The 27,730-nt window shown below is 40.2% G+C and overlaps 1 protein-coding gene and 1 long non-coding RNA gene across 2 annotated transcripts in view; one reads left to right on the forward strand and one right to left on the reverse strand.

The window, feature by feature from the left end:
- rab2a (RAB2A, member RAS oncogene family) lies at positions 1-26,739 on the forward strand. Its single transcript, XM_047368365.1, has 8 exons — positions 1-222; positions 9,154-9,225; positions 10,428-10,495; positions 12,850-12,932; positions 14,782-14,874; positions 16,006-16,117; positions 20,369-20,437; positions 24,204-26,739. The coding sequence occupies exons 1-8, from the start codon at positions 177-179 to the stop codon at positions 24,297-24,299; spliced, it is 639 nt and encodes a 212-aa protein (XP_047224321.1). The 5' UTR covers positions 1-176; the 3' UTR covers positions 24,300-26,739.
- The window catches only part of LOC124870011, a 33,080-nt gene continuing 11,133 nt past the window's right edge, over positions 5,784-27,730 (reverse strand). Inside the window, exon 4 of the long non-coding RNA XR_007038702.1 lies at positions 5,784-6,134. This is a non-coding gene — a long non-coding RNA (uncharacterized LOC124870011). The remainder of the gene's footprint in view (positions 6,135-27,730) is intronic.

A 27,730-nucleotide genomic window follows, 5' to 3' on the forward strand; every position in this document is an offset into this window, starting at 1 on the left:
TGGCGAGGGCGGAACGTATGACGTCGAGCCGATGCTCTGGCTGTTTATTGTTCCTTCCTGAGCACCGATACAGAAAAAACAGGCTAACAAGCTATCAGCCTTTGTTTTCACACGGTTCTCGCTCTGTTTTACGAAGGTGTAACGGTTTAGACAACTGACTGCCACAACCAGGGGCCATGGCGTACGCGTATCTCTTCAAATACATCATCATCGGGGACACGGGTAAGCTGCAGTTAGCACCTAGCTAGCAGTTAGCGATGTGTTTCCGCAGTGTTGGATAGTCCAATGACGTGGTAAAAGCAGAGACCCATGGGGTGGCTCCATGACAGCTCCAGTTCTCCCTTATTAACATAACAGAATATATCAAAAACGCCCTGACAGTGACGGAAAAGTAAACGCATTCTTTGCCCGTCCTTCCTGTATCGTTGTGGTTGTTTACACCGGCAGATGTTTGGCCTTTTGTCCGTTTCAGTCGAGGGTGGGGGTGTTAGCCAAACCCGCTAACTGCTTAGCTTTCAGTAAATGTTCAGCAACAGCTGTCACGACAGCAAATTACCACCATCTCGGACCTCAGAACACCCGAGAAAGAATCTACAACCTATATTTTCTCTGTATATTTACCACCAATAACCTTTAACATTAGCATTGCCACATATCATTGAAGGCCTGAAGCTAAAGCCTCTAATATTCCACTGAAATGGCGTAGAGACGGCTCTAATTTTTGATTACATTATTTTTACGATCTAAACTTGTCATTTCCTATAAAAGTTCTGTTTTTGGAAGTTGTGGAGTTTGAGGTTGTATTAACCTTAATTGGTCACCCCGTAATTATGAAGACAATGCTATCATCTGTTTACTAACGGGGGTCTGTTGAGTTAGCTTGCGGTAAATCCTGCAGGTGCATTTTCAAATTTTGCTGCATCTTAAACATGAGACATCAGTGTTAGAAAGACTGAATAGTTTGATACCAGCTGTGTTATAAATAGAACAATTTAGTTTAGACATCTCAACGTTTCCATGTCGTCGATGCGTCCTTTTATGCCTTGACTTCCATACAAGAACGGATCAAATTAAACTAATAAAATTGAATTACACTGAAATAAGTCATAAACTTGTAAAGAGGCTACTCTCATTTCAGGCAGTCAGATGACTGGTGATGGCCAGCATGTTTACTTCAACAGAATTGCAAAACATCATCATGTTGTCATTTTTATTAACAGGCTTCATTGAGTTGCAGCCAAGGCCCTAGCTTGAAAATAGCAATTTACCAAAAAACGTCCATATGATTAAGTGATCCAAATGTTTTAAAAATGTACAGATTATACTTTTGTAATCACAAAAACTGTATATATTTTTCCCTTTTCTTGTGCTCAGTATAGTCTTTTTGAAAGTGTTTATTGAGAGCCATGTTGACATTTTTTTAAAGCTATACCTAAAACCTGCTAATAGCACATTATAGCTAGCTGTGATTGGGATAAAATGGTAAATGGGCTGAATTTATATAGTGCTTTTCCAGTCATTTTAACCACTAAAAGTGCTCTACTCTAGAGCCACATTCACCCAGTCAGTCAGATTGTTAAGCAATTTGGGCTTAAGTGCCTTGCCCAGGGGCACTACAACATGGAACAGGAGGAAGCTTCAATCAAACCAGCTTTCAGATTGCAAGATGACTACTCTCCCTACTGAGCCACAGTCCTCACTTGTCTACACCTCGTTTCTTATTTGTTTGTTTTGTAAACCCTTATGAAAACAAATAGTAGGTAAACAATCTTAGCTTATTGCTCAGATAAATTTAAAACAATAATGTGTAATATGATCAAATTGTCTTTATTTAAAACATGAAAACACAAGTATTCTTGCTACAGCTGAAATCATTTAACATTGAATAATATAGGTACAGTTGTGAGTAAATTGTTTTCCTTATTTTGATGCATAGACATAGGCAAACGTATAAAAACACACATTTAAAAGTAGTTTTCAATTGTTTATCAGAATATTAAACTCTTGATGGAGTAACACAGTTATAACACAATAATATTAACTGTTTAATTAGTTTAAAAATCTGCCCTGGTTGTGAGTCTGCAGTCGGCTTGCCATTTGTATTTTTAAATACAGCATTACCGGTTTTACGCAGCTGGAAATATTTCCAAAGAGCCAACTTTGAATATCTAGTGAGGGTAAAGTGAAGTTGTAATAAGTTAACACATTTCCTAATAATCCTAACAAGGAAACATGTAGTTTTGTATAATGACTAAATAAAGTTATCTACTTTCCTAACTTTCATGTTTGGATTTCTTCTGAAATATTTTCAGCTTTAACATTTTGTTTTACATGATCATATTTTGATGTATGTGTTTTTAAACTTTTAAAATTGTTACAAAGTTTTTACTTGTAAGTGTTTTATCTTTTATATTTTACAAATTAATTGGGATTCACTGCTTAACCCTTCATCCATCTGTTTCACCTGTCATCTCCATGGAGATTGGATGAGTTTCAGTGGTGTGTGGGGCAGACTTGTCTCTAAAGTCTTCAGACACTCCTTTAACATCCTTCTGGTTACAGTCTCACCTCTACAGGCCCCATGCCATTAGTGAGGCACAGTGTGTGTCTGCATGTTTTCCACCAGGATCAGTTAGAAATGCTGACCAAATTCCATCAGTTCACTCATAAACGTATTTCCGATGTCGTTGGACGTCCAGTTGGAGAATCAGGAGGACTCATTGCTAGTCAGTCTACTGTTTTTGTAAGATTTCATGCACATAAAACATTTGGGACATAAAGAGCATCTACCTATCAGAGAGACTTAAAAGTGTATCTATACTTTTGTTCTAAATTTCAGAAATCTATTTATTCTTGTGGTTATCTGTTTGTTAGCTTTATTTTTTGAAACAGATTTTGTTCCTGTTCAGGGGCTTTAATCCTCAGTTTGTCTCAGACCCATTCTGAAAGGTAAAATTTGTAAATCTGTACGACCAGGAAGAAACATCATGATGTACTGGGTGTGTAGTACATACAGACATTTAACATCCTTCAATGGCCTAAGTCATAACGCTTTTTTTCTCTCCTTACACCGTCTTTGTTGTTTGGTATCCAACAAATGTTAAACACCACTCCTCGTGTGTCACACACGTTAGGCCTCCATCCAGTGTGGAAGAGAGACTTTGCTCTATTATGTAAGGCAGCAGCTAGTTCATCCAGAAGTAAATAATTATTGACTGAGCTGTTATTGAGAAAAATTGGAATTGTGTTTCAAGTGGAAAGTGGGTTTTCAGTCCAGGGTGCCCAGAGTCTCGCGTTAATAAAAGTTAAAGATGGCCCTCCTTTAGTTTCCGCATCCTGACCGTCAGGGTTTTATGGAACCGAAAATATTTCCAAAGAAGTGAATTTGTCTTACTTGTAAACAAGTGGAAAGTACAGCACCGGGGTCTGCAGCTCCAATCCTTGAGTACCACTGTCCTGCAACGTTTGGATACATCTCTGCTGTAACACGCCAGAATCAAATGAATGGTCACTGACATGCCAGGGAGGCAATTCTGGGTTGTGATTCAGGTGTGTTGGAGCAGGGATGCACTCAAATGTTGCAGGAGAGTGGCACTCGAGGACTGGAGTTGCAGATCCCTGCTATAGGAGCTTCTTTGGCCCAGCACTGGGCAGCAACAGGTGGGGGAGGGACAGTGCTGCATTACTCTATGCACCAAACGAGGGCCAGTCCCACATTTTCTCTGGTATCTTATTAAAAGGACTTTAACCTTAAGGAACAGTATGATGACAACTCTTAGCACTTACTTGATACAAGTAACTGGTCCACCTCTTACTACAATTACACTTTACTCCAATGTCCAGCCTTTAAGGGTGACACCTTTCACCCTTAAAAATTTGGACCTTGCTATTGGGATGGTTAGAGATGCATCAGTAGATGGTAACAAACATATCTGTTTCTTTGTCTATTTATGTAGCTTTAACTATACTTTAATTTCTTAGAGCATTTAAACTTGACATTTCCTCACCATACAGCCAGCAAACGCTTCTTGGATAATCTTTGAATTTCTGGTGCTAAAACTAGGCTAGATTAAAAAATTTAATCCGCAACAACTAGGCTTCGAAATTATTCATACTCTTTGCAGATCGAATGGAGGTAGATATATTTTCATTCAACTAAGAACTTTGTTTTGGCTTGGAATTGACACAGGCATCTTCCAAAATCTTATAAGACACTATATATTTCCTACTATTTATTAACATCTTAACCAAAGCTGGTATGTCACATTATTTTTAAACCTTCACAATAATCAGTGGAAAAGTCCTTCTGCACATTACAGCAATCAATCCTTTCTTATCATTGCTGGCAAGCTTTTTGCTTGTTTCCACTGGTATTGTGATGATTTTATTTTTGGTCTTTGGTGGCTGAAAGCCTCCTTGCCATCACCCTAATTTCCTCCACAGATTCCCCATCAAATTCAAATCGGGACTTTGATTGACCCCTCCAAAAAGTTAATATTATTTCAGTCAGAAGAAACGTTTTGGTAAAATTAAATAAGTTGAAATCTGCCAGGGGTATGAATGATTTTGAACCTAACTGTACATGTGGCTAAGATTGTTTTATAACATGCCTCCGATGGCTTTAAAGAACATTTGGCAGAGCTACTTATTGCTACATACACAATGTTATATCTTGCCCATTGTTGTCAAATCTGTTTTAAAAAGAAAATAACAGTTAAACTAAATATATGAAATGGAAGGCAATACATCTAAATGGAAAACATTAAAGACTATTTATCGCATTGCTATATGATTTCTAATGTTGTTCAGGAATATTTTTAAGTTCAGTTTAGCAAAACGTAATTTTTTTTAAAGCGAGGTAACTCTCTGAGTCATCTATGTGGTTCACAGCTGTCATCTGATGTGACTGGCACTGTGGTTCCTGAAGGACCAGCCTGTAAATCAGGAGGAATTTGTAATAATTTAATCTGAAAGTTTGATAGTGGAGCATAAAATCCTCCGTTGAGATCTAAGAACATTCCTGAGTGTTTTAAGAACCAAGTCGCAGTGTTTTAACCATCCTCAAAAGCAGCTTAGTTCATGCGCAAAGATGAGGACGGTTTATATGGACTGACACCATGCTGGACTCCTCCGCGGGGATTGTGATGCAGTCTGCTGACCTTGCTAAGCTTCAGGTTACATAGCAGAGCAGCAAGGCAGAGGCTGACACATGCACCCAAATTAACCTATTTTGATGTACTTATTCATTTAATAGGAAACATCAGGTTATTTTTTTGCCTTCTGAACTCTGGGGCCTCATCTAAAATGTCAGGATTTGTAAATGGGACCAAATTAAATATAAATTCCTCCTGTGGTTGTCAGACCGCCTCTCAGTTACTTAAAAGCAGTTGAGCCCAAACGATACTGCTGTTAATCATCCACCGTCTCATTTGCTGCCTCTCTCATTTTATTTTGTGCAGGACATTAGTCAGCCACTGCTGTGCTTTGTGTTTAACACTAATTAGCTTTCTAACATTAGATGGCACTGAAATGTTTCAACTACTGGATATAAGCATTTTACTTCAGCTGAAAACTCTACTCTAAGTATAATTTCTTCTAAGTGGGATATCTTTTATTTAATCATATTAACACATTATGTTAAAGCGTCATGATAAATGTCCCAATTTGTGAATGTCCATAAGCATAGCAATTGTGCCTAAACATCAGTCCATGTGTATGGACAGGATGTTGGTCATAAAGAACTAGTTGCTATGACTACAGTTAGTCAGTTTTTGAAACTGGAAAATCATATTGGCAGAGTGACCTTGTGTAAAGAGCCAATCTGTGTTGTTTTCACTCTGCCACATATATGTTATGTGATATTTTGTCATGGGTTGATGGATGCTCTTCACTTGAAGATCAAAGTTCTCTTTAATACTTCGCATGTTGTCTCACTATGGGAAGCTCCAATACAACCACCTCTGTCGCTGACAGATAAGCGCCCTGCTCTACATTCTCTTGGCATTCTCGCTTTCTTCCACGTGAAGATCAAAATGGCTCCTTCAGCTGTCCGAAGCCTGGATTACCCTTTTAACTGTTCGCTGACTCAGCCGTTAAGGTTAGTCCTGAACGTGGGTTCTTCAAGTTTTTTGGACCTATAAAAAAAACGAGAGAGAGTTTTTGTTAAGAGAACTTGAAGAAAAAAATTTTTTGTTCAAGGTTTTTACAGTGGTGGGTCCACTTTAATACTCGGATCCTATCTCTGTTGTTACTAGCTAAATGGCAACCTCTGGTTCCTCTCAGGGGAAGAAGGGTGGCGGCAGGACGAAGGACGTTGGGTCCCAACCTTGCCCAACCTCCTGCAGACTGACCCTCCTAGGGAGGCATCCTCATCCCCTCTGAATAGTATTCATAGGGGTTAAGCATGCGCAGCAGTCATTGGCTGACCCTAGCTCATGCGAACACTACTGCACTATGGAACAGTGGATTTTACAGCGACGTTTGCGGGTTTTAGCGGCCCCAAAAGCCGACCTCTTTCTCCCCCAACTGGGGATGAAAAGTGGCAGCAATTCCAGTGGTGATGAGGGCGCTGCAGCTGTGTCCTGGGAGGATATGATGAAGATGGAAACGCCGTCGAGGAGTTTCCCCCAATGTATGGCCAGCTTCCCGACTCTGAAGACGAGGATGGCTACAGAGAGGAGGGTGAGTTGGAGATAACCCTGGATATCCTAGAGGTGAAGAATGATGATGAGGACGCCATCCTCCCTCCTGCCCAGTTATCATGACCAGGCAGCTCCGTCAGTGATGGGGCTCAGCCTACTCCGGCACCGCGCAAAGGTGATCCCCACGATGTGTGCCAGAGGGCCGCAGCCCTATCAGCCATTCGTGGCCTGCATCACAAGATGACGGGCGAGGATAGAGGACCCTATCAGGAAACCTGGGTCCCCTGTGATTACTGCCACACCGCCTCGCTGCCATGGCTGCGAAACCTTGGCGATGCAGTGGTGGCTGGCGCAGAGCCGCGTGGCATGGGAAACACAAATCAAACACATTACCCTGCTTCCTTCTCAGGTCGTTGGCTTGCTGCATGGCCCAGACCGCCTCTCCAAACAGCCAATTCGCCCGTGACTGGTCGAACGGGGAATCCATGAAGATCTGTTTGACCTGGTCTGGGAAGCTAGACAGGTTTAGCCAAAAGGGATCTTTCTCCTGCCATTGCTCTGCACATAACTCACAGCCCTGCACCGCATCTCTAGACCTCGGAGGATGAGTTCTGTTACAACACGGATCTCCTCCTAAACTGTCGGACTCTGGGTACCCATATCTAAAAGGACGCCCATGTCCTGAAACAACTACTTGCGGTGATTCCCCTAGGATCAAGTGCTTATTGTACAGAATGTTAGACCTTTTAGTCATTCTGCCTCTTACAGAGTAACACAAGTCTAAGAAACTGATATTATCTGGTTAATTAGTCCAACCAAATGTGTCTGTCTGGTAAGCGAATGAAGGTTGTAGTGGCCGTCTTTCAGCCAGCTGGCTGGTAGTGTGCAAGAACATGTAGGGGAGGATTGGTATTCTGAGGTCCATACGTTGAGGCAAACATCCGCTCAGTCCAGTACTTTGCCATTTCATTAAAAAGACTCTAAAACATAAGGAAACTTTAGCGGCTTTAAAACAGTAACTTTAAAAAGCCTGCCTTGATACCGGTGATTGGGCCATGCCTGGTCGTTCTTATTAGCTGCAGAAAGGTCCCAGTATTATATCTGTACATTTTCCATACTTTTCCCTTTTATCTGTCAGTGTTTTCTCAGACCTTTGTTGATTTGTACATGTGTATCGTTAGAATTACCTCTGCATGGTAAGGTATAATGAGGTGGTATTACTACAGCTTGGACCTGGATGAAGGAGCTTTTATAGCAGCATTACCAAGTTTCCCAACAATTACTACTATTATTGTAACCACTCTCACCATTATGGCCCAACAGGTTTTGATTGTAGGCTGCTGTCAACAGTTTGCCCAAACTTTCTGTAGTATAAGCATCATAGTTGTTACCGCTTGGCCAGAAATGCAAATTTGAGTGACACTAGAATAGTTTGATAATCATGGTGGCCAACTAAGAAGGTAACAGGCTGCACAACATAGAATGTCTGTGTTTCAACCCTCATTACTTGAAAAACACCAGCATAAGTGTGATAGAGCTGATGATGGTATGATGGTGATACTTTTACTTAGCCCTCCTCATTTAGACCACTCTGTCCCTCATCGCTGTCATCACCCTGTCCCTGCCTAGCAACGCCACTGCCTGGCAGCGGGGATCCATGGAAACCACAGAGGAGCCGCATCATGTTGCTCTGTCACCTCCTTACTTGTCTCTCTATTTCAGTCTTATTAGCAGCCCATCCCCACCTTTTTGTACATTTCCACTAAAACAATTTAAATGTGGAATATACTTGTTTTCTAGTAAAGCTGCACAGTATATTGACTTGTAGTCGTGATCACAATATTGATGCATGCAACTCTGTATGACGAGAAAAGACTTCCTTCTGCTGGCCCGTCATGTCATGACGCCGTTTATACCCACCCTTCGAAGCTGACGTGATTTTAGAAAGCTTTACTGTTAGCGGTCACACAGGGTCATAGGGTGAAAGAAGCAGGAACAGACTCGACGCTTGCGCTATAGTCCACATAAAAACCACGACCCACTACGCTGAAAATTGTCATGCATGAAAATGCGCTGGCGAGAACCCTGGAACTGAAGTCATGTTAAGTAGTGTTAATCACAAGCAGATTCATTGGTTCTTTTTCAAATAGGAAAGAAACTATAGAAAATATCACATGTAGGAAGTAGCCAGTTGGTCACTCGGCTTACTAACAGTTAACAGTAGCAGGGAGCTGCAGAACAAGTGTAAGCTCCCTGCTGAGTTCATCTGAACTGGATCCTGGCTCCCATGGTCCCATATTAAGTATGCATTAATTTTATTTTTAACACTGTAACTCCTGTTGTACATATTTAAGTCCCTGAACAGCGCCGTCACATACAAACACCAGTGCGCCTTTGTACTGTGTGTGAATTCAGGATCTATAATTTATTTGATTTGAGTTATTTCCTAATTTGTTCAGTCATGTTGGAATGCATTTTTAATGTATATCTTTGCATTTTTGTCTTTTAATAGGTGTGGGAAAGTCATGTCTATTACTACAGTTCACAGACAAGAGGTTTCAGCCAGTTCACGACCTCACCATTGGTAAGAAAAGAAATAAGTATATTTTCTTGTGATAGTTGTGATAAATTATCAATCACTAATTACACACACACTCAAACGTTTCTCCCCTCATTGCAATATTAACAAGGAAAAAAAGGCATAGGAAATGTGAGTTAGTGCTAACAAGCTGGCAAATTGGACGTATTGAACTGCTGTTCTTAGTTCATTTCTCAGTTTTCCATTACAGACGTTGGAACAGCTTTACTGCTCTGAAAATGGTTGTTTGAGTTGTTCAAAGCTGTGCTCAGCATAGCCTGCTGACATTCAGGCAGATAAAATCGCATCAGAAGAAACACACACATCATTTTAAATTTTGTCCACTTCCGCTAAATAATTTCTCTAATATTACTCTGAATCTTGAAAAATGGTGTATGTCTGATTCAGCAGCCGAACACTAAAGCATTTTTACAGTTTTTATTTTATTTTTTTATTTTGTTAGTTTCACACTTTACTTCATTTATTTGTTAGTTCTAACATCACACTTGTCTTTAAAACATAACTGGGAATATTAAACATATTCAGTTTTTTTCACATTTTTACCGTATTATGAAGCAAATGCTCAGAACTCAGTTTAAGCTTCCATTAAAAGTCCTGAATGTATTTGAAAACATCAGTATGCATATCTATGCCAAAACGTGTTGACGAAACCATCTATTTCTAGTCAACTCATTGTTGATTGCAGTAATATCCACATTAAAAAGCGTGCTTTAGGGCTTTGTGCCTAATGTGTATCAGAAGCACCACACCTTTCGATATAAGCCTGGGAACCAGAGCTCATCGTTCAAAACATGTCTGCACCTCCTGAGCAAACAGATTTTGGAATGATCTTTCCAGGGCTGGGTCAGTCCCAGTATTTATTTAACATGAACCGGGTTTGACATGAAAAGGACAACATTAGTCCCTCATCTAGGATAAAAGCAAGGCGCCCCATTCTGAATAGATATCTTATTTTAACACGAGTTCAACTAGGTACATCTAACACCTGAGGAGAGTATCCAGATTACTTTCTAATGTGTGTCAAATACATTTGCTTTAACTCTCTCTTTAGCCTATCAATGTTTATCTTGTACAAAAGTTTTTTTAAATTACTTATAAATGGATGTGGTTAATTATTTAGAAACTTTTGAACAAGTCTTTATTTAAGCATACTCAGTTCTTGTTCTTCTGTGTTTTTGACTGTGTAGGGGTGGAGTTTGGAGCAAGGATGATCACTATAGATGGCAAACAGATCAAATTGCAGATCTGGGATACGGTAAATAATCTGTTGAATGTTTTTCAGCAGTTATCATTAGATGCTCGGAGGAAAAAGAAAAGATTTTTACATTTCCAACCACCATGTCACCTTTCAGGGCCATTCAAGCTGAAATATGGCAAATTCAAGTCACCAGCTGACCTCTCTTAGTGAAATTTGCTATAATGTCGAGGTTGAATGTATGATATAATGCGGCCAGTTTTCGCTTGTTGTTCTCTGTTTGTGGGTCCTGAAGCCACTTTAGAGCCACATATCTGCACTGCCCTTTCCTATAGTTGTAAGTCACTATAAAGTGTGGTTATTGGTTAGGTGCTTTGGCAGGATCTTTTAATTCCCCAAAGAAAATGTCAGCAACTTTCCAAGACAATGTTTTGACAAAGTCCTGCCAGTGTGTTTGTAACCTCACCCTGATAAGATCTTCAGGAAGCTAATGTCCCCACTGTCACACATATTTTATGGTGTTTCTAGACCTTTTTGGCATTTATAAAGTTATTCTGAGCCTACTGATAAGTGTTGGTCCCAAACTGCAATCTGTTGCAATGTGCTGGAGATTTACAAGTTCAAAGAGCAATAAATCTCTTAATATATGGTGTTTAGCTATTATATATGCCAACATGTTGTACAAGTCAAGTTAAATTGGCTTTTAACAGCTAAAAATAAATTTTTAATGGGATGTTTTTATCCAGGAGGAAGTAGGGTTAGACCCCTGATGCTGATTTCAAAGACCACAGTATTAATGTCACACCTTAGTATAAATGTGATTGCTAAGCCCCCTCCCAAGAATGAGAAAGACACTGTATCGCTAACTGTGAGCTGTGGGGTTGAGGGTTTAATGTCTCCCTCTCTGCTTTAAGCCCCCTTTTAAAGTATTCTGAGCTGGTCTGAACCAAACCATGTAGGGGCAGCATATCATAAACAGCACAAGAAAATATTTTGAGGCAATTCTTACAAAGGAAATGTAGATTTTGTACATGCAGTGAAGCAGCTGACCAGCAGGTGGAGTTAGAACTCCATTAAAGTAAAGAGTAAGAGCACCAGAGCAAAAGGGCCTCCTGCAACGTTATCTGTCCCTGCCTTTGCGTCTCACTGCTGCCTGTTTTGGTTCCTGCACCGCATTTAGTATACCTGGGTATCCAGGTAGAGAGTAATAATGGTCAAAGTGAAACCCTGCCAGGCTCGGCTTCTGTTTCTTGGTGGGATTTGTGCAATCATACACCATCACCAGGAAGCTAACAGAGAAGCCATTTGGATCATTGTGTGGGCTGCACTTGCCATATGAATAAGTGTGTGTGTGTTTCTGCACAAAAGCCTGTTGGCCAGATGGCAGACAGACACAGCGTTCCCTCTCTTACACTCTTTATCATTTATTCACTAATAGCATCACAGTCTGGTTGACTGCTCTCTGAATAACTTACTGACTGTTCACTGAATGGCTAGTTAGACATTTGGTTCACTAGCCAATTATCTTCATTGCTTTCTTGCTAGCTGATTAGGTGGCTAACTAGTTCTCCCAAACTCCCCCATCCCCCCTGTGTTTCTGGGAGACAAACTAGCTGCCTGGTGCTCTGACATGCTGAATGATTCATTGACTTGGTGTTGCTGCTTGTGTGTCTGTCTGACTGTCTGGCTTTTCAGATGAGGTCAGAGCAGAGCAGGACTCGCAGCTGCTAGGATAGAGTGCCGTTTTGTTTTCCTCTGTGGCCTGGACGAACACAGACAACATTGTTAATGTACAACTGAACGGAGCCAAAGAATGAATAGACTTTGGGATGAGGAGGGGGTGGGTAGCAAGAATGCTGGATGGTGGAAAGAGAGAAGGAAAGAGGGAAGATTCATAGAGAGAGACTGAAAGATGAGTGATGGCAGAAAGACAAAGGAAAGGTGAGACAATGATGGGGTAATAATGGAAGAGAAAGTGAAAGTACAAGGTGACTCGGAGAGCTGGATGAACTGTCAAGAATGACATGATGGCTACATGTCGACTCTGCATTCTTCAATACTGCAGCATGTGTGACCTTCTTTGTTTGGCATAAATGGAGAAACTGGAAGGTTACACATGCTTGCAGAGAAAAAGTAGTGACTCTGTGAAGGGTATATGAAGAGTGAAAGACAGAACTCCATTGTATCCAGTTACAAGCTCTGCTCTGTCTTCTCCTCAATGACTGAAAACCTGGAGCTGGACTTTATACAGGGACTCAGAAATGAATTTAGTTATTAAATCGACTGTGCATTCCTTGACCAACCAGAGAGGAGTTTTCAGCTCAGTCAACAAAACAAAGCATCTGCATATCTGGACATTTGAGCTTGACCAGTCGTATCTTCTGTTTAACTAACATCTGCATGTGTCTGCGTAGGCTGGTCAGGAGTCGTTCCGGTCCATCACCAGGTCTTACTACAGAGGAGCAGCAGGAGCACTGCTAGTCTATGACATCACAAGGTAACTCAGCCAATCATACACAATTAGGATGCATTCAGGAACACTGAAAAGGCTTGTTCTTCTGTCAGCACCAAGTCCTATATGCTGGATGGCAGCGTGAAATAATAGGCTTTTATTTGTTTGTTGTAATGCATGAATAAGGAATAATATGCATGTTCAGATCAGCTTACACATATCAAATCTACACTATTCTGAATCTCAGTAGCCTTTTAAACCAATAAGTAAAAAGGAAAAAAAGCACTGACTGCGCCACACAGATACATTTCTTCCTTCCAGAAGTCCTTATTTTTCCTCGAACCGCTTGTACTACTTGTACTCAGTTTGCTATAGCATCCTGTTCTCTCCACCCTGCTGCTATTGCAGACATGTCTGAACTAGCTGCTACTCCTCAACTTTATAGTGTTTAGCGAACATCCAGAACACCTTATATAAATGCACAAAATGAGTCACATGACTTTCTGTTGAGCAAGGCTGTGTTCCTGGGCTCTGCTTCTAGCTGGCAATTTCTCCTGTCGGGAACTTGGGCTTCCACAGTTATTTTGGGATGAACCAGTTTTGGACTCGAAGTGAAAAACAAATGCCTGATGAGGCTTGATTATTGAACTATTTTATTTTGAAATTGTAAATGGGAATGATGTGCTGAAGCTAGAGGAAGCTATCAAAGATGTATTTTCATGTATTTTCCTGCCTCTGATCCCAAACCTCAGTATGATACAAACCATCTACCATGTATTGATGTACTCGGGCCAAGTTGAAATGTATTACTGACCATAAGATCCCCCGATGTTGTCATGTATAAGTACCTTGTAACCTTTTGCTTAGCACTTATATTACTAAAAAAAAATCCCCCCAAATCTGGTTTAGAAATTAAACAGCTTTATGCAAATAGATTCGTGTATTCCTGTGGATACTAATGGTTTCTTGAAAACCAAACCTAGACACGTTAAAGAACTTTTATCTACAAGAGGTGTCATTTTAACTGGGATTAAACTATTAATGAATAATTTTCCAGGAAATACTTGGAAATAGAACCTAAAGAAAGTGACAGGATAAAATGATGTAAAAGCTTCATTTGTTGTAAAAAGGTCTAATGTAGCATCGCTTAAGACAGCTGAATAGCACCTAGAAGTCAATGATTATGTCAACAAAAATATCTGATTCAACACCATCACAAGAATCTTTAATTAGGTGGGGTGAGATATTTACCATTTTAAAAAGGAAAAAGTGGAACAGCCTGAAACGGATTGAAATCCACTCTGGGCACAGTGAAGGGACAGTGATCAACACCCCCTTTTATGAGTTGAAGACCTTTTTTCAGCTTTTTTTGGTTTTTAGACAGACGATCTATAAAAACAATCTTTGTTCCTCGTCAATCTCTATCTCTCTCGTCATTAATTTCCTGCCTTCCTTTTCTGTTTGCACTATGCAGATCGTTTAAAGCCTCCAAATAGGAAGGAACAACTGCTGATGCATGTTCTGGTGCACTGCAAAATTGGTCTAATGTAATAAACGTCCTGCATAACTCTCTACATATGTTGTCTATTATAAACATCGAGACGGTGGTTTTTAAGAGGAACCTGGTTTCAAGTAAGACAGACAGTTTAAATGTTTCTGTTTAAGTCCACAGAAGATGACAAGATAAGTATTTTCTCTCTTCAATGGTTTCAAACATTAACAGAGGAAGTAAGACATCACCTAACAGTTTTCAAGAGAAAGTAAAATCTGTTACTTCTTCAGTTAGTGCGGGTGTGTATATATATTTATATAAAACAGCAGATTGTTGGTCTGTTATGCTTCCGGTTTCATAAGGTAGTCAGACTGAAACCTAAAATCTGTGCTCGCTCAACAGAAGGGACACCTTCAACCACTTGACGACCTGGTTAGAGGACGCCCGCCAACATTCCAACTCCAATATGGTCATCATGCTCATTGGCAACAAGAGGTAAAATTATTTCTTTCTTCCACAGTGCAGGGTACATACTGGCCTACTTAAGGCTGGACAATCAGCAATGTGTGGCAGCAGTCACCAATGGAGGAAAATATTGTATTGTAATATTGTAAAACAATGGCTTCATATGCGTTTGGCCCTGCACTTGCTCTTACAGATGTGTGTCTGTGTTAAAACTGACTTTACAATCATAAGCTCTGAGGTTTGGCATTCATGCGGTTTAAAGGAGATTTTTTTGCTTCACGTTTTTCTCTCTGTGCTCGAACCTGTTTAGCACAACAGTGTACGAGATAAATTAAGTCATGAGGGCTGCCACAGAATGCCATTTTAGCTGTGGTACATAGCCCCTCCTGGCAAATTTAGGAGTATAGTAAGTATAGGAAATGGGATATATCAATCACCTAAAAGCAAAGCACAGAACTGTAACAAAATGGTTTTTAATCAAGAGTCTGAGTGCATTTTAAAAATAACCTGTCCAACATCCGGACATTTCTTCATACTGAGGTAGTATTGATGGAAGAAATATGTTTTTCCATAATAACTAAATGGTCCAAGACCTTTGTCCAAATTTGGTAAAATAACCCTTTCCTTTCTGTATAATAAACTTTACCACAATTTTTTTCGTTACAAACCGAAGCCTTCAATGTGTTATATTGGATTTAATATGAAGGACCAACAGAGAAACACACAGTTGAGAAGTGGAAGCAACATGATAAATAAAAGTCTAAAAAGTGCACAAGAGTGGCAAGAAATGACTGTTGTTGAAAGAAAGCCATATGAACGTTGCCGCAAACTATTTAGGAGACACTGGAAACGTGAAGGAAGCTGCTCTGGTCAGATCAGTCAAAACTTCCCCCTGAACAAACCATCTCCACAGTAAAACATGGTGGTGGGAGCATCATGCTGTGAGGATGCCATTCTTCAGAAGGGGCAGAGAAGCTGCAGAGTTCATGGCAAAATGGATGGATAAAATACATTGTGGTTGCAATGTAACAAAATGTGGAAAACCTGTGTAATTTTGCATTATCTACATTTTAGGGGTGCACGTAGTTAGGACTGTGGTACATGTTTTAATGTTAGATTTCCAAATGAATTTGCCTGAAATCTGTGTGTTTTGTTTTTCAGTGACCTTGAGTCGAGGAGAGAGGTGAAAAAAGAGGAAGGTGAAGCTTTTGCCAGAGAACATGGCCTCATATTTATGGAGACCTCAGCCAAGACTGCCTCTAATGTAGAGGAGGTAATTACATATGCACACGAGCAGTTGATGATGGCTGCTGTAATGACTGGATTAAGGTTACCAGCTTACCTGAGTTCGGAACAGCTATAAACAACACCTGTCATTGTGAAATATACGCCTCTCCGTACAGGCCAAACAGCCTTTTTCCCTCCAGACAAATAAATCCCAGGCCATACCACAATTTCACAGCCATTATCTGTTCTTTCACAGTTATTGGTGCTGCCTGTGGACATCTGTAGCTGGAATTAGAGCTGTGTCTGGAACAGAGAGCGGTTGTAGAAGGATTTCTCTGAAGACTTGGAGTAGATCTGTAAAAGTGGCTCCGATTTATATCAGGCAGTCTATTAAGTCATCAAACCCTTTCAAGATTGGTATGGTTAGGGATGGAGGATGGTGGCGAGACATTAACGGCTGGGTATTAGCACATTAGGTGTTACATTCTTTGAGACATCTAATTAAATCTGTTGATTAAATTACCCTTTTATTTTAGTTCTGGTAAATATTAGCATTTTAAGATACTTAAAAAGATGTTTGAGTTCATATCTGAAAAATAATTAGCATTTTTCCGTTGTCTTGTTAGGATACCAGATGTAAGATTCAGATCAAGTCTGAGCTGCTAGTCCGACTGTGTCCTGCAGTTCACTTCATACATAAACATGCATCATAGAGATAAGACATCTCTGGAATCTCTAAAGGCTCCTTTAACCATCTGGATGAAACATTTTGTCTCCACTGAATGATTAAAAAAGATTTAGAGCAAATAAAAACAGCCAATCAAACAAAGTTTCATTCGTATGGTTTGATATGGATTTAGATTCTTTATTTTTAGATCTCAATTCAGTCATGATGATATGCTAAAATCCTGACTTATTTTTTCATATGGTTCATATTTTACTCATGACAGCTACTGAGGATGCTCTTGTTATATAGTAAATGCATCCATTGCTTATTAGAAATGGTATTACAAATTAGAGATGCACCAATCAGGGTGTTCCCGGCCGATACCGATTCCTGATTTTCGTGGCGGTCTGACCTGGGACTTCCAATTTTCACCAAATCGGCTTGTTGTTTTCTAAAGGCCATAACAACTGAAGAAGGTTGAGGCAGGTTCCTTTAGGGGGCTAGTAGTTTTGAATCTAACATAAATTGAAGGTATTACACGATAAAAAGAAGATTTTGACCTGCGGACCACCAGTTGGAGCTGATCAAGGTAAATGGTCAGATTCCGAGCTCAGACAGATTGATCAGTGCGTCTCTACTACAAATAGTTATCATAAAGTAAAGTTTTAGATGCAACAATTCGTTGCATTTACTGTTCTTTTCTTGTAGAAAAATACATTTTAGTATTTCTATCATTTGACAGTTGCACATGTTGTAGAGCTGCAGCAGCGTGGATGACAGTGATGGAGCCTAACCTTACAAGCATCACATTAGCATCTTGAACTGCAGTTAGCACGCTGAATGCCTGGCTCCGCCCCCTTGCAGACACACCCCTGGTGTTGTTGCAGTGAATGCAAGGCCTGCTCCTCTGGGACCCCTTTCTCACTTATCCAATCAAATAACTAATCCCGTCCTACGCGGTACAGGATGACACCCAGAGGCACATCACACACACACACATTCTCTCTTTCAGTGTTTTTTTACATAGATTTTTCCCCTTCTCTTGACCAGTATGTATAATACAAACGCTCACTCCCACAACACTGTTGAGCAGCGCTCTTCTGGGGTTAAGATTTGGGGGGAGGGGTGTGTGTGCGTGTGTGTGTGTTATGATTAATTTGTCTCATTAGTGTCCTCTGAATCCTCCTGATACCGCTCCTCTCCTCCCTTCCCTTCATCTGTCCTCGCTCCATCCCTCCTCATCCTTTGACGTCCATCATTTGCTCTTTACCTCTCCTACTTCACCTCCCCTTTCCCACTCGTCATCCTTTTCTTGATCCCCCCTCCTCCAACACATCTTCCTTCCTTTTCTCATTTATGTCTTCCTGCCCTCTTCCATTCATTTTTTCTTCCTTCCTTCCTTCCCCCATCATCTCTCCTCCTATTTTCCAGCCGTATATCAACCAGTTAAAGTTCATACATATTCATAACTTCCACCCCACCTTCCCTCAGCGACATCCAGCAGCCAATCAGTGTGCAGAGTTTGTCGTCAGGGTCTGTGGGTGGACACTGGGGTTGATGGGATGGTCTTTAGAGACAGACAGAGAGATCCTGCAAGCATGCTTTTATCGCCTCATCTCCCTGCCCTCTCCTAAATCCTTCATAAAGATCCTCCACAACCACTGCCCACTTCTCTTCTTATTCTTCATTTCTCTATTTCTCTATCCTGTTATTCTTTTTCTATATCTTTTTTCCAAATATTTTCTTATTAGTTCTTAGTTTAACCCTCAGCTCACCTCTTCGTCATTCCTGAGTATGAAGATATGAAGTAACCAGAGGTGTGGTGATGTGTGGAAGGAAGGAACGAGGACAGGAGGGAACAGGACATAGACTATAGAGCACCCTTGGGCTCAGTCTATTTTTGACAGGGTACCAGAGAGGAGTTCAGGACATATTTTCAGTTTCTCATTACAGTTTTCAAATTTGTGAGGAGAAAGTTTGTTTTTGCATGTCATTACATATGTTTGTTCTGAAATCAGCCTGGCCAGTTAAATTGTAAACCTCAGAGTGAGGGATCACTGCTGAAGTCGCTCATATAGTTTACCCCAGTTATTGCTCTTCAGTTTAAATCCTTCATACGTAACTCATAAGATTCTGCCCCCGGAGACTGAAGCATCGATACCTGCAGTCATAGGGCAGTTGCTCTGGGATCTTTAATTCCACTTTATTGAATCAACTTTGATCCTCTTAGTGTGTGAGTGTGTGTGTGTGCGCACGGAGAAGAAAGATGTGTTGTGTGTTAATCCATGCCCGATTTTATTTTTGACGTACACAAGCATTCAACTGTATTCTTTAAGTGTTCTCCTTCATAATACCTAAACTTATAAGAGCCATGGAGAAGGCTTCAATACCAACCATTAAGAAATATTACAACTTTCAAACTAAATTGACACCTTGAGTTATTAAAATCCTGAGAAAATATCTATTATGAGCATGAGACACAACAGACAAGTGTTTAAGAAGTCCCTCCTGAAATGGCTGAATTCTGCTGTTTAATGACTATAGATCAATTCACCCTCTTCACCAATATCTTCCTTCATTTATTTCAACAGTTACAAATGTTTCATCCATTGTAGTTCATGTAGTCCCATTTTGTTTTACTGTAGGCTATGAGCCAATTGTAGAAAGTTGCTTTAAATAATCAAATGTACAGACATCCCCAAGGGGGACACAAACTGATGCTGGATCTGTACAAAATGTCCAATAACGGACGTTGTGTAGCTGGAAAAGTGAGGTACGATCTGACCAAATCTAGAAAGGTTTCAAAATGGTGAAAGGGCAAACTGACTAGCATCAGTTTCTACTTACTTTCAGTCTTTAGGCAGCCATTTGTGTTCTCAATGCTTACTAAACATGCTTGTTTTGTCTCCTATGTTAATAAGTGCTAGAAAAGCAGTGAGCCCCTCAGTATTCTTTATTAAAATCACATTTTCCCCATGGGAGCTTCTGCAGACTACAGTGTACTTCGCTTTAAAATAATAAAGGGGTCTTTTTTTTTTTTTGTGGTCTGAAAACGTTTCCTTCAAATTGTTTTAGTTATCTGCTAAAAATGCAAGTTATTTTGAGGCCCTGCAAAAAGTTTATTATGATCTGATAGACGCCAATGATAAATGCCCGTGCTCTAACACCACCAGTTTGGGTTTATTCCTGTCTGCAGGGTGTGTTTTCCCACATGCATAGCTGGTGAATGTTCAGCAGCTAACCAGGAAGTCTACATTACTTTACTGACAGTTGCCACACCCAGATGAAATATTTAACAAAGCATTTCACACATTCTGTTGTAATTGTGATGTTTAATAGAACCTGGAGTGGCATTTTACTGTGAAAGCCAGTTTCAGGAGTCAGTGAGGACATTTTTAACAAGGCAGTACAGTAGAAGCCTGACAGAAATGGGAAAGTCAAGAGTGCTGAAATTCAAAGCCCTGTTGGCTACTGAAACTCCCATCAAACATGTTTTTTTCTAATTGTGTAGGACAACTATGTTGAAAAAGAAAACTCCATACAAGCTGTGCGGGCTTATTTCTAGGACTCTGCGTACAAATATGAATCAAATCTCTTCGTTTCATCTGTCGCTTCCTGTCTCCGTCTCAGGCTTTCATCAACACAGCCAAGGAGATCTATGAGAAGATCCAGGAGGGCGTGTTTGATATCAACAACGAGGTAAAGCACACTGAAACCTCTGTTTTTCTTTCTTTCCTTTTAAGCTTCTGTCCTGTTTTTTTCTGGGCCTTTCTTCCTCTCTTTTCCAGTCTTTGTTCTTTTCCCTCTTTCTCCTGAGTGTGGATTTCCAGCTGTTTGTGTGGTTTGCCACGCTCCCTCTAGCCTCAAAAGAAGAGGTGTAGAGGGAGGAAAAAACCCTCTCTTCTTCCTTTGACTCCAGCCAAGCAAAACTCCCTGTGTTGCTCCTTTCCTCTGCTCTATTTTCCACTTCCACTCTTCACTCCTTAGCTCTCTCTTTCTCTCTTTCAGCCTCGCTCTCTTGGCATTTTGCCAGCTCATAAATTCCTCACGTCCCACAAGGTCTCGGTCATTCAGCAAGAAAACAAACACTCACTCAGCCAGTCAGCCTGTAAGCTGCCTGTCAGCCCAGTCACTGTCAGCCAAATTTCTATCTATGGAACAGCAAAGGAAGCAGAAAAGTTTAGTTGTGCGGCCAGTCATTGAGCTGAAATGTTAATCCGATTATTTCCACATGAAGATGGTCAAGACCAAGAGCGAAATGCGAGTTAGAAAAATGAAGGGTGTGCACTACATGCCAAATTTACATCTGCATACAGCCAATAATTAATTACAAGGACCCCTCGGTCAGAAATGAGGTCACATATAGACAATCCACCTCAACTTTTAACTGTGAGAAAGCAGTTGTTCAACAACACATACATCTCTTTACTTCTGCTTAGCCTAAATTCACATCTCCTTTATTCTTTCCCCGCCTTTAACCCTAACACTGTTATCTTTAAGTTTACCCATCATTGTTTTCAGTTTTAAGACATTAAAGATGTTTAATGCCTTGTAGACAAAGAGAAACATCTACACCACTTTCTAAAACAGAACTTCCTAAAACTGCTAATGCTTAGTCTCTGCCTTTTTCCCTTTGCTTATGTACGCCACTGAAGCATAGTTGCATACTGCCTATACTATACAGTGTCTGCTTTGACACAGCCCTGCAGCAAAGAATGGACAGCTAACTCACATCCTGCCACGTCTTTCATCAGCTCTAGCTTACATTTCTTCTGAATGCACTCAGGTGTTTGTAAAGAGGGAAACAAATCACTGTAATGTTCCTTCTAGCTGGTTTCAGGAGTTCCAACACCAGACCTTTTTGAATCACTGCATGATTTATTAAAAGTTTCACATAAGTGGTTACACTCTTGGTTTGCTAATTAGTCATCAAGATGGCAATCTCTGTAACCTGTTTAAGAACACATTATAGTTTCCGTCTCCATGTTATTTGATTACATAAGTCATGATGGTGCTTATGCACATTGTTTCACAGTCTGAATATGGGATTTATTTACTCATGAACAGAGCCTAATCCAGGGATCCTAGATGGTCCTAAATCTGGAAAATTATGGAGTTTGCTTAAATCATTTTCTTTGGTATAAGCCAGTTTCCACACAATAAAACTTACCCTAGTTTTAGCTGTAAACACATACAAAGTTATTTAAAAATACAGAAAAGGTCAATTTCTCTACTCGTTTGATTTCTAGCCCACTTTATATCTGAGTTTAAACTGGACTTTCTGAAATGAAAAAGAGGCAACTTTTCTTCCATCTGTTGGCCCTTGTATGGAAGGCCCAGTCCACGTGTTAAACCAGCCACACTACAAAACAGAGAAGCTTTAAAACCAACAATAACACTAAATTTAATTAAGAAGCACACTCATAAAGGAAAAGCAACACATAAAAGGAAGAAATGTACTGACCCAGGATAGGCTGTGTGAGCTCATGTGCATCAGTGTATAAATTACTTTGTTTAAACCATTATTTCACCTGGGAGTTAGAAACTGTAAAATCAAATAATTTTTTATTAGTGCTGCCAAACTATTCTAAATCTGGCGGTCCTCTTTAAATGAAAAAGCTTACCCCAAAGACGTTTTGCATTACAATCTCTATTGTTAGGTAGATTTTAAAATAACTTTTCAAGTGCTTCTGGAACAAAGCCATGAACACATTTAAAAGACAATTTTATAAAATAAATGTATACAAAAACTCTACAGTTTTTAGGTAGATTGTTAAATTAGAGCCTTGTGGTGCACATATTTTACATTTTAGAATGGTTGATCTTATTCTCTTTAGGTCTGTATCCTCTAACCAACATGTCAATTCTGTTGTAGTTAATAATAGAGCCATGTGTGAATCTGATGACTGTTGCCACATGTGTTTTGGAGTGTATTTGGCCCTTCAGCCAGCAAATGCAGGTGTTGGGCAGACGGCACCAGGGTGAGCCACTGAGTGTTTTTGTTATTAGTAAAAGTCAGACTGAGTGAAAGCAGGCAGGCCGGCCAGCCGGCCAGCCAGCCAAACCACATCAGCTGACTAAGCTTCAAGAGAGAAAGGGAAGCCCCACCAGAAATGTTGGCAGCCGCTACGAGAAAACACACGCACGGCCTCAGCTCAATAAATGTGATTTAAAGGCATACAGTGTTTCCCAGAGGCACTGCTGCTACTGAGTGTAGGAGGAGAGTTGCACTGGGAGGGAAAGATAAATATATGCAGACGGAGAGAGCGAGTTAGGCTGACTCTGTGCTACAGCCACACGGAGAGAGAGAGCTGATGAAACACAGAGGGAAAGTGAGCACTACAGCTCAGAGAGATGAAAGTGTCTCCCTACCACCCACCTGCCTGCTTCCTTCTCAGTTACTCCTCTTTTATATGTCCTGTTCTTTTTTATCCTGTTGTCCTTGAATGCTGCTGCTGGTGTTTCCTCTGTCTTTGTGCAGCACAGCAGCACCTGTTGCTTTCTCTATGAGGTGATCTAATAGAAGACCCCACAGGCGTGCGCTGTTAATCGCACCATGAATATCAAGCGGTCATTCAAACATCTTTCTATTTAGTTTGTGAAAATTATTGCACAATAGTGTCTGTGGTTTCAATTAACATATTTCCTTGTCATGGTTAACACATTGTGAGCTTCCTTTTTTTTTTTTTTTAGTTACCACTGAAGTTATGTTAACTTAAGTTATGAAATAGTGCAGAGTAGGGTGCAACGAGAGCTGTTAAAAACTCAAATTCTGGTGGCATAAGACTAAACTTTCTTTATTTTAATACTAGGTTTCTGGCATGTTTTGATTTAGCACTATGTGCCTTGTAAGATTGTAACCTGGAAAGTGTGGTGTCATTGTGGTTTTGAATGAGAAAATGTGTGACTAAAAGTTCCCATTAAAACTACTATTCACCATTTGCAGAGTCTGATTTTGCACCATCTGCAAGATGCTTGAAGCTCATAAACTATATATTGGAACACATCAGGGAATTATTGAGAAAAGGTTGATTTTGGTGCACGGCATGCATGACAGAAAAGTTCCTTTTCTCCCACATTTAAAAGAAACTGCAGCTAATTTAAGATAGTCCAGATTAGTTGACACTCACAGGGGTACACAAACAAGCACCATCTGGATCTGCTGTTCAGTCTGTGCATTCAAATATATTGCCTTGACCAAAGCCTTGGCCACATTTTTTGTTATTAGTTTGACTGCTGCACAAAAAAATACCCATAGTGTTTCTTTGTTACACTGAGTAAATTGTCAGGATGTTATTCTATTATGGAATCACTGTTTTACATCAGAGATTTGACTAAATGTTTTTTGCGTCAAGAAAACCAACAATGTTGTTGATATAAAATTTACCTGCTTACCTTGGGTTTTTTTTTTTTCACCTGGTGTGGTTTTCTTACCTCTGTTTCTTTCTTATTTGTCTACATCCAGGCTAATGGTATAAAGATTGGACCCCAGCATCCCACCACCAACTCCACACTGCCCAGTAGCCAGGGAGGCCAGCATGCTGGAGGGGGCTGCTGCTGAAGCCCCACAACACAACGCCTCCTCCTGTTCCAGCCCTTCCTCCTCCTCCTCGCCCTCTCCAACCCTCCATCACGTTTTTACAGAACTGTCCGGGCCCACTAACCGTTTAACTTCTCTCTTTACTGCTTCATTCATTCATCCATCCATCCTGAGTGTCTTAAGCATCCCTGTATGAGGACAGAGTCAGGTTTACCTGCAAATTTATGTCAGACGTTTTCCACTTTGTTTTGGTTAGATAAAAAGATTTTAAACATTTGAGTAAAAACACAAACATAATTCAGCCGTAAGAGTTTTTTTCTCAGCTATTTAATTAGTAAATTCCCCATTGATTCACATGAATGTTGGGTATTTTGCAGGAACCGAAACTCACAAAGAGCTGTCATTGGCTACTATGAGCTGACTCTGTTAGTACTCTTAACGGCTGACTTTATGGAATAAACCAGGCACCATGTTGTGTCTATACACACATCCCTACACATTTTTAAAGACCGCGTTGATAGCAGGACATGTTTCTACATGCCGAGTCAGATTTCATGCTGTGCCTGTGTGAATAGGGACAGCACAGATATTCCAGGACGTCAGTTTGTGATGTGTGGGAGGCGTTCAAGTCGCTCTGTATTTGTATAAAAAAAAAAAGATGCAAATAATGTCATTTTCTGTCCATGCTTTCCCCTCATTATCTTTGTCATGTTACTTTGTCCTCCTGCAGTCTTTGTGTCCTCTTTATCAGGTCACACATGGTTTTTGTATTTCATAAACACTAAAACAAAAAAAAGCTTGGTGGAAAAGTGTTTTAAAATGCCTGGGTAGAGAATAAAAGACCAAACTGTTGAGTGTGAACATCGATCCCTTTGGAAGAACAGAAAAGACGAGCAGGAAAGTTAAAAAACGTCAAGGGTTGTCGAGCGGTTGCTGTCATTATGAAGTTGAGAAGAAAACGAATGAATTAGAAATTGATACTTTTTTATGTATTTATCAGGCGCATTTCTGTGTATATATGGCTCTTTAGGTTTCTGTAGCTGTGTTGGCTGTTTAAGATGAAGCGTGGCATGTTGTTGTGGTCTAATTAGGTCTTAGCCAGGGCCTTGGAAACACGCTGCTTGGGGCCTTTAAACAGCTTTTTAGCATTTTGAACAATTCTCATTTGAACCCAAAGGAGCTCGGTCGCCCTGGTACATTAGGGCTGGAGGTGTCCTTTCTATTAAATGATAAGTATGAATGATAACAGGCTGTTAACAGGACCGAGCGGAGGTATTCAGTGTCCCTGGTGGGGGGACTTTGACTCGGTCTGAAAATGTCAGAGCATTTCCCTTTTAAGCGAGCTAAGATTTCCACCTGAATTAGCTGCCAGATATATGATGTGTACTGTTTAGAGCTTGATCGATGAGTGCTGCAATGTTTGTTTGTTTTTTTTCTGTTTCAAAAACTAAATTGTAATCAGCCGTTTTATGCTTACATAGCCACTCATTATTGCTCCATTCACCTCTTTATATCCTCGCACTTTTTCTTTCACAGACCGTGCAGTAACAATAACTCTGAACTTCTAATGCCAAAATACTGTGTTTACCTGTGTTTTATCAATATTAAAATGGGCTGGTGCAAAGCATCCACTCTGCCCCCCGTAGTCTGACCTGAAATCAGCTGTCTGCCTTAACTCCAACAACACCCCCTGCCCCCATTCATCCCCCTTCTCCTGAGAGGCCTGGACAGCTGCAAAAATGAGCGACCCCTTTATCTGCAGACAGACATTTTACCACTAACGGGTTAGTCGCTGCGTTACACATGCATAGATGCACACTTTGGGAGATTAATCTAGGAGGCCTGGTTTGAATTTTGTTTTTGAATTGGGGCATTTGAAGCAAATCTATTCATCATTTCCTTTCATACCCCCTCCAAGCGCGCACACACGTACCTAGCCTGCATACAGTAAATGTATGCATGCGTAGATAAAGTATACATGTTTTACTGTCTATCTAACCAAGCTGTTTTTGTTTCTCTCTCCAGGCGAACTGTGTAACTTTTGGGTTTGACATCAGTGCGAGTGAATCTGTTTTCCTTGGCAATGTGTTCTTCTCTAATAGTTTATTTTTTAAAATTCCTTGATATATATTCTAATGGTTATTAATCTGATGCTGATTATCCTTTGTAAACCAACATGTAGTGTGCGCGCGCGTAAGTGTACGTGTGAACCCAGAGGGGTTACAAGGGGAGGATCAAGCCAAACCTGATGTATCTATCTACCCACCTTATCTATCTATGGATTGATCTATCTTATGTATGTGGTCCTCCTCTTTCTTGCTCTTACCTCCTCTTTCTGACTCTCCTCCTTCCCCTCAAAGTTATTTGCTGTGTTTGTTCTTTGGAAAAAATAAAACCTAAAAAAAAGGAAAAATGAAAATGCTATCACAATAAACTATAATAAAACATTCTAAACTCTAAACATGTCATCTTGATGGATTTGTGGAGATGAAGAAAAATACAGTATTTATTTTTAAAAAAACTAGTATTTTCTATTCTATATTTTTTTTTTACCCTCAATCCATTCAGCTGCAAGGGTTCCACATGCTTTCTGAGTCTGATTTAGTCATTAAAATGAGGAGGAAATGACTTGTGCACTCTCGGAAATGTGCTGTTCGACCTTCAGCCGTCATGGAGGCACTATTCCCAGATGAGGGTCGGTCAGACTGAGAGACTGCTTAATGAATGAAACATTTTGAAACGCGTATGTTGCCAGCAATCGCTTGCATGATCGGTGTTCCTGCGTTAATGTCCTTTGTTTGCCACACTTTATCAAATCTTTGAAACGCATGTTTACAGTGTCACTAATATAGGTGTAGAGCAAAGCTCGATGACTCACTCAGATCCAGTCAGACTTTTACACCAGTCATTGGCATGAATGTCAATTTGTTTTTTTGATGCATTTGACTGGTTCTGTTTCAGGGATGGTGCGATCATACAGCATATTGGGTAAGAGGTTTTAAAAGCAAAAATTGGTTCCACAATTTTCTCTGATCAAACTGTCCCAATAAAACCCATACTTAAATACATGCATAGAGTTAATTTAAACGAGTAAGAACAACAAAGTGTCAAATGTATAAACAATCTGACCCAATCTGTCTCAGAAGAAATGTTCAAGAACAATCCATGAGCCACAAAGGCTCAATCCAGGCTCATCAGCATGGGTTAACCACAAATAAAATAAACTCTTCCAAGATAGACATCTTTAAGTATGGCTGGAAATTTGCACACATGGAAAATCCAAATGCTTTTTGAAGAAACATTTTACAGTTGGTGGAGGCAAAGAATGAATAGTTGGCTCGACTGGTATGAAAAATGTTTGGAAAATCAAGTTGAGGCTTTCAAATCCAAGATCTCTGAACCAGTTGTTAAGCATGGAGGTGGTCCCATCATGCTGAGGGTGTTTTACTGCC

Source organism: Girardinichthys multiradiatus, chromosome 6, assembly GCF_021462225.1.
Source record: "Girardinichthys multiradiatus isolate DD_20200921_A chromosome 6, DD_fGirMul_XY1, whole genome shotgun sequence".
In the NCBI taxonomy this organism is placed as follows: Eukaryota; Metazoa; Chordata; class Actinopteri; order Cyprinodontiformes; family Goodeidae; genus Girardinichthys; species Girardinichthys multiradiatus.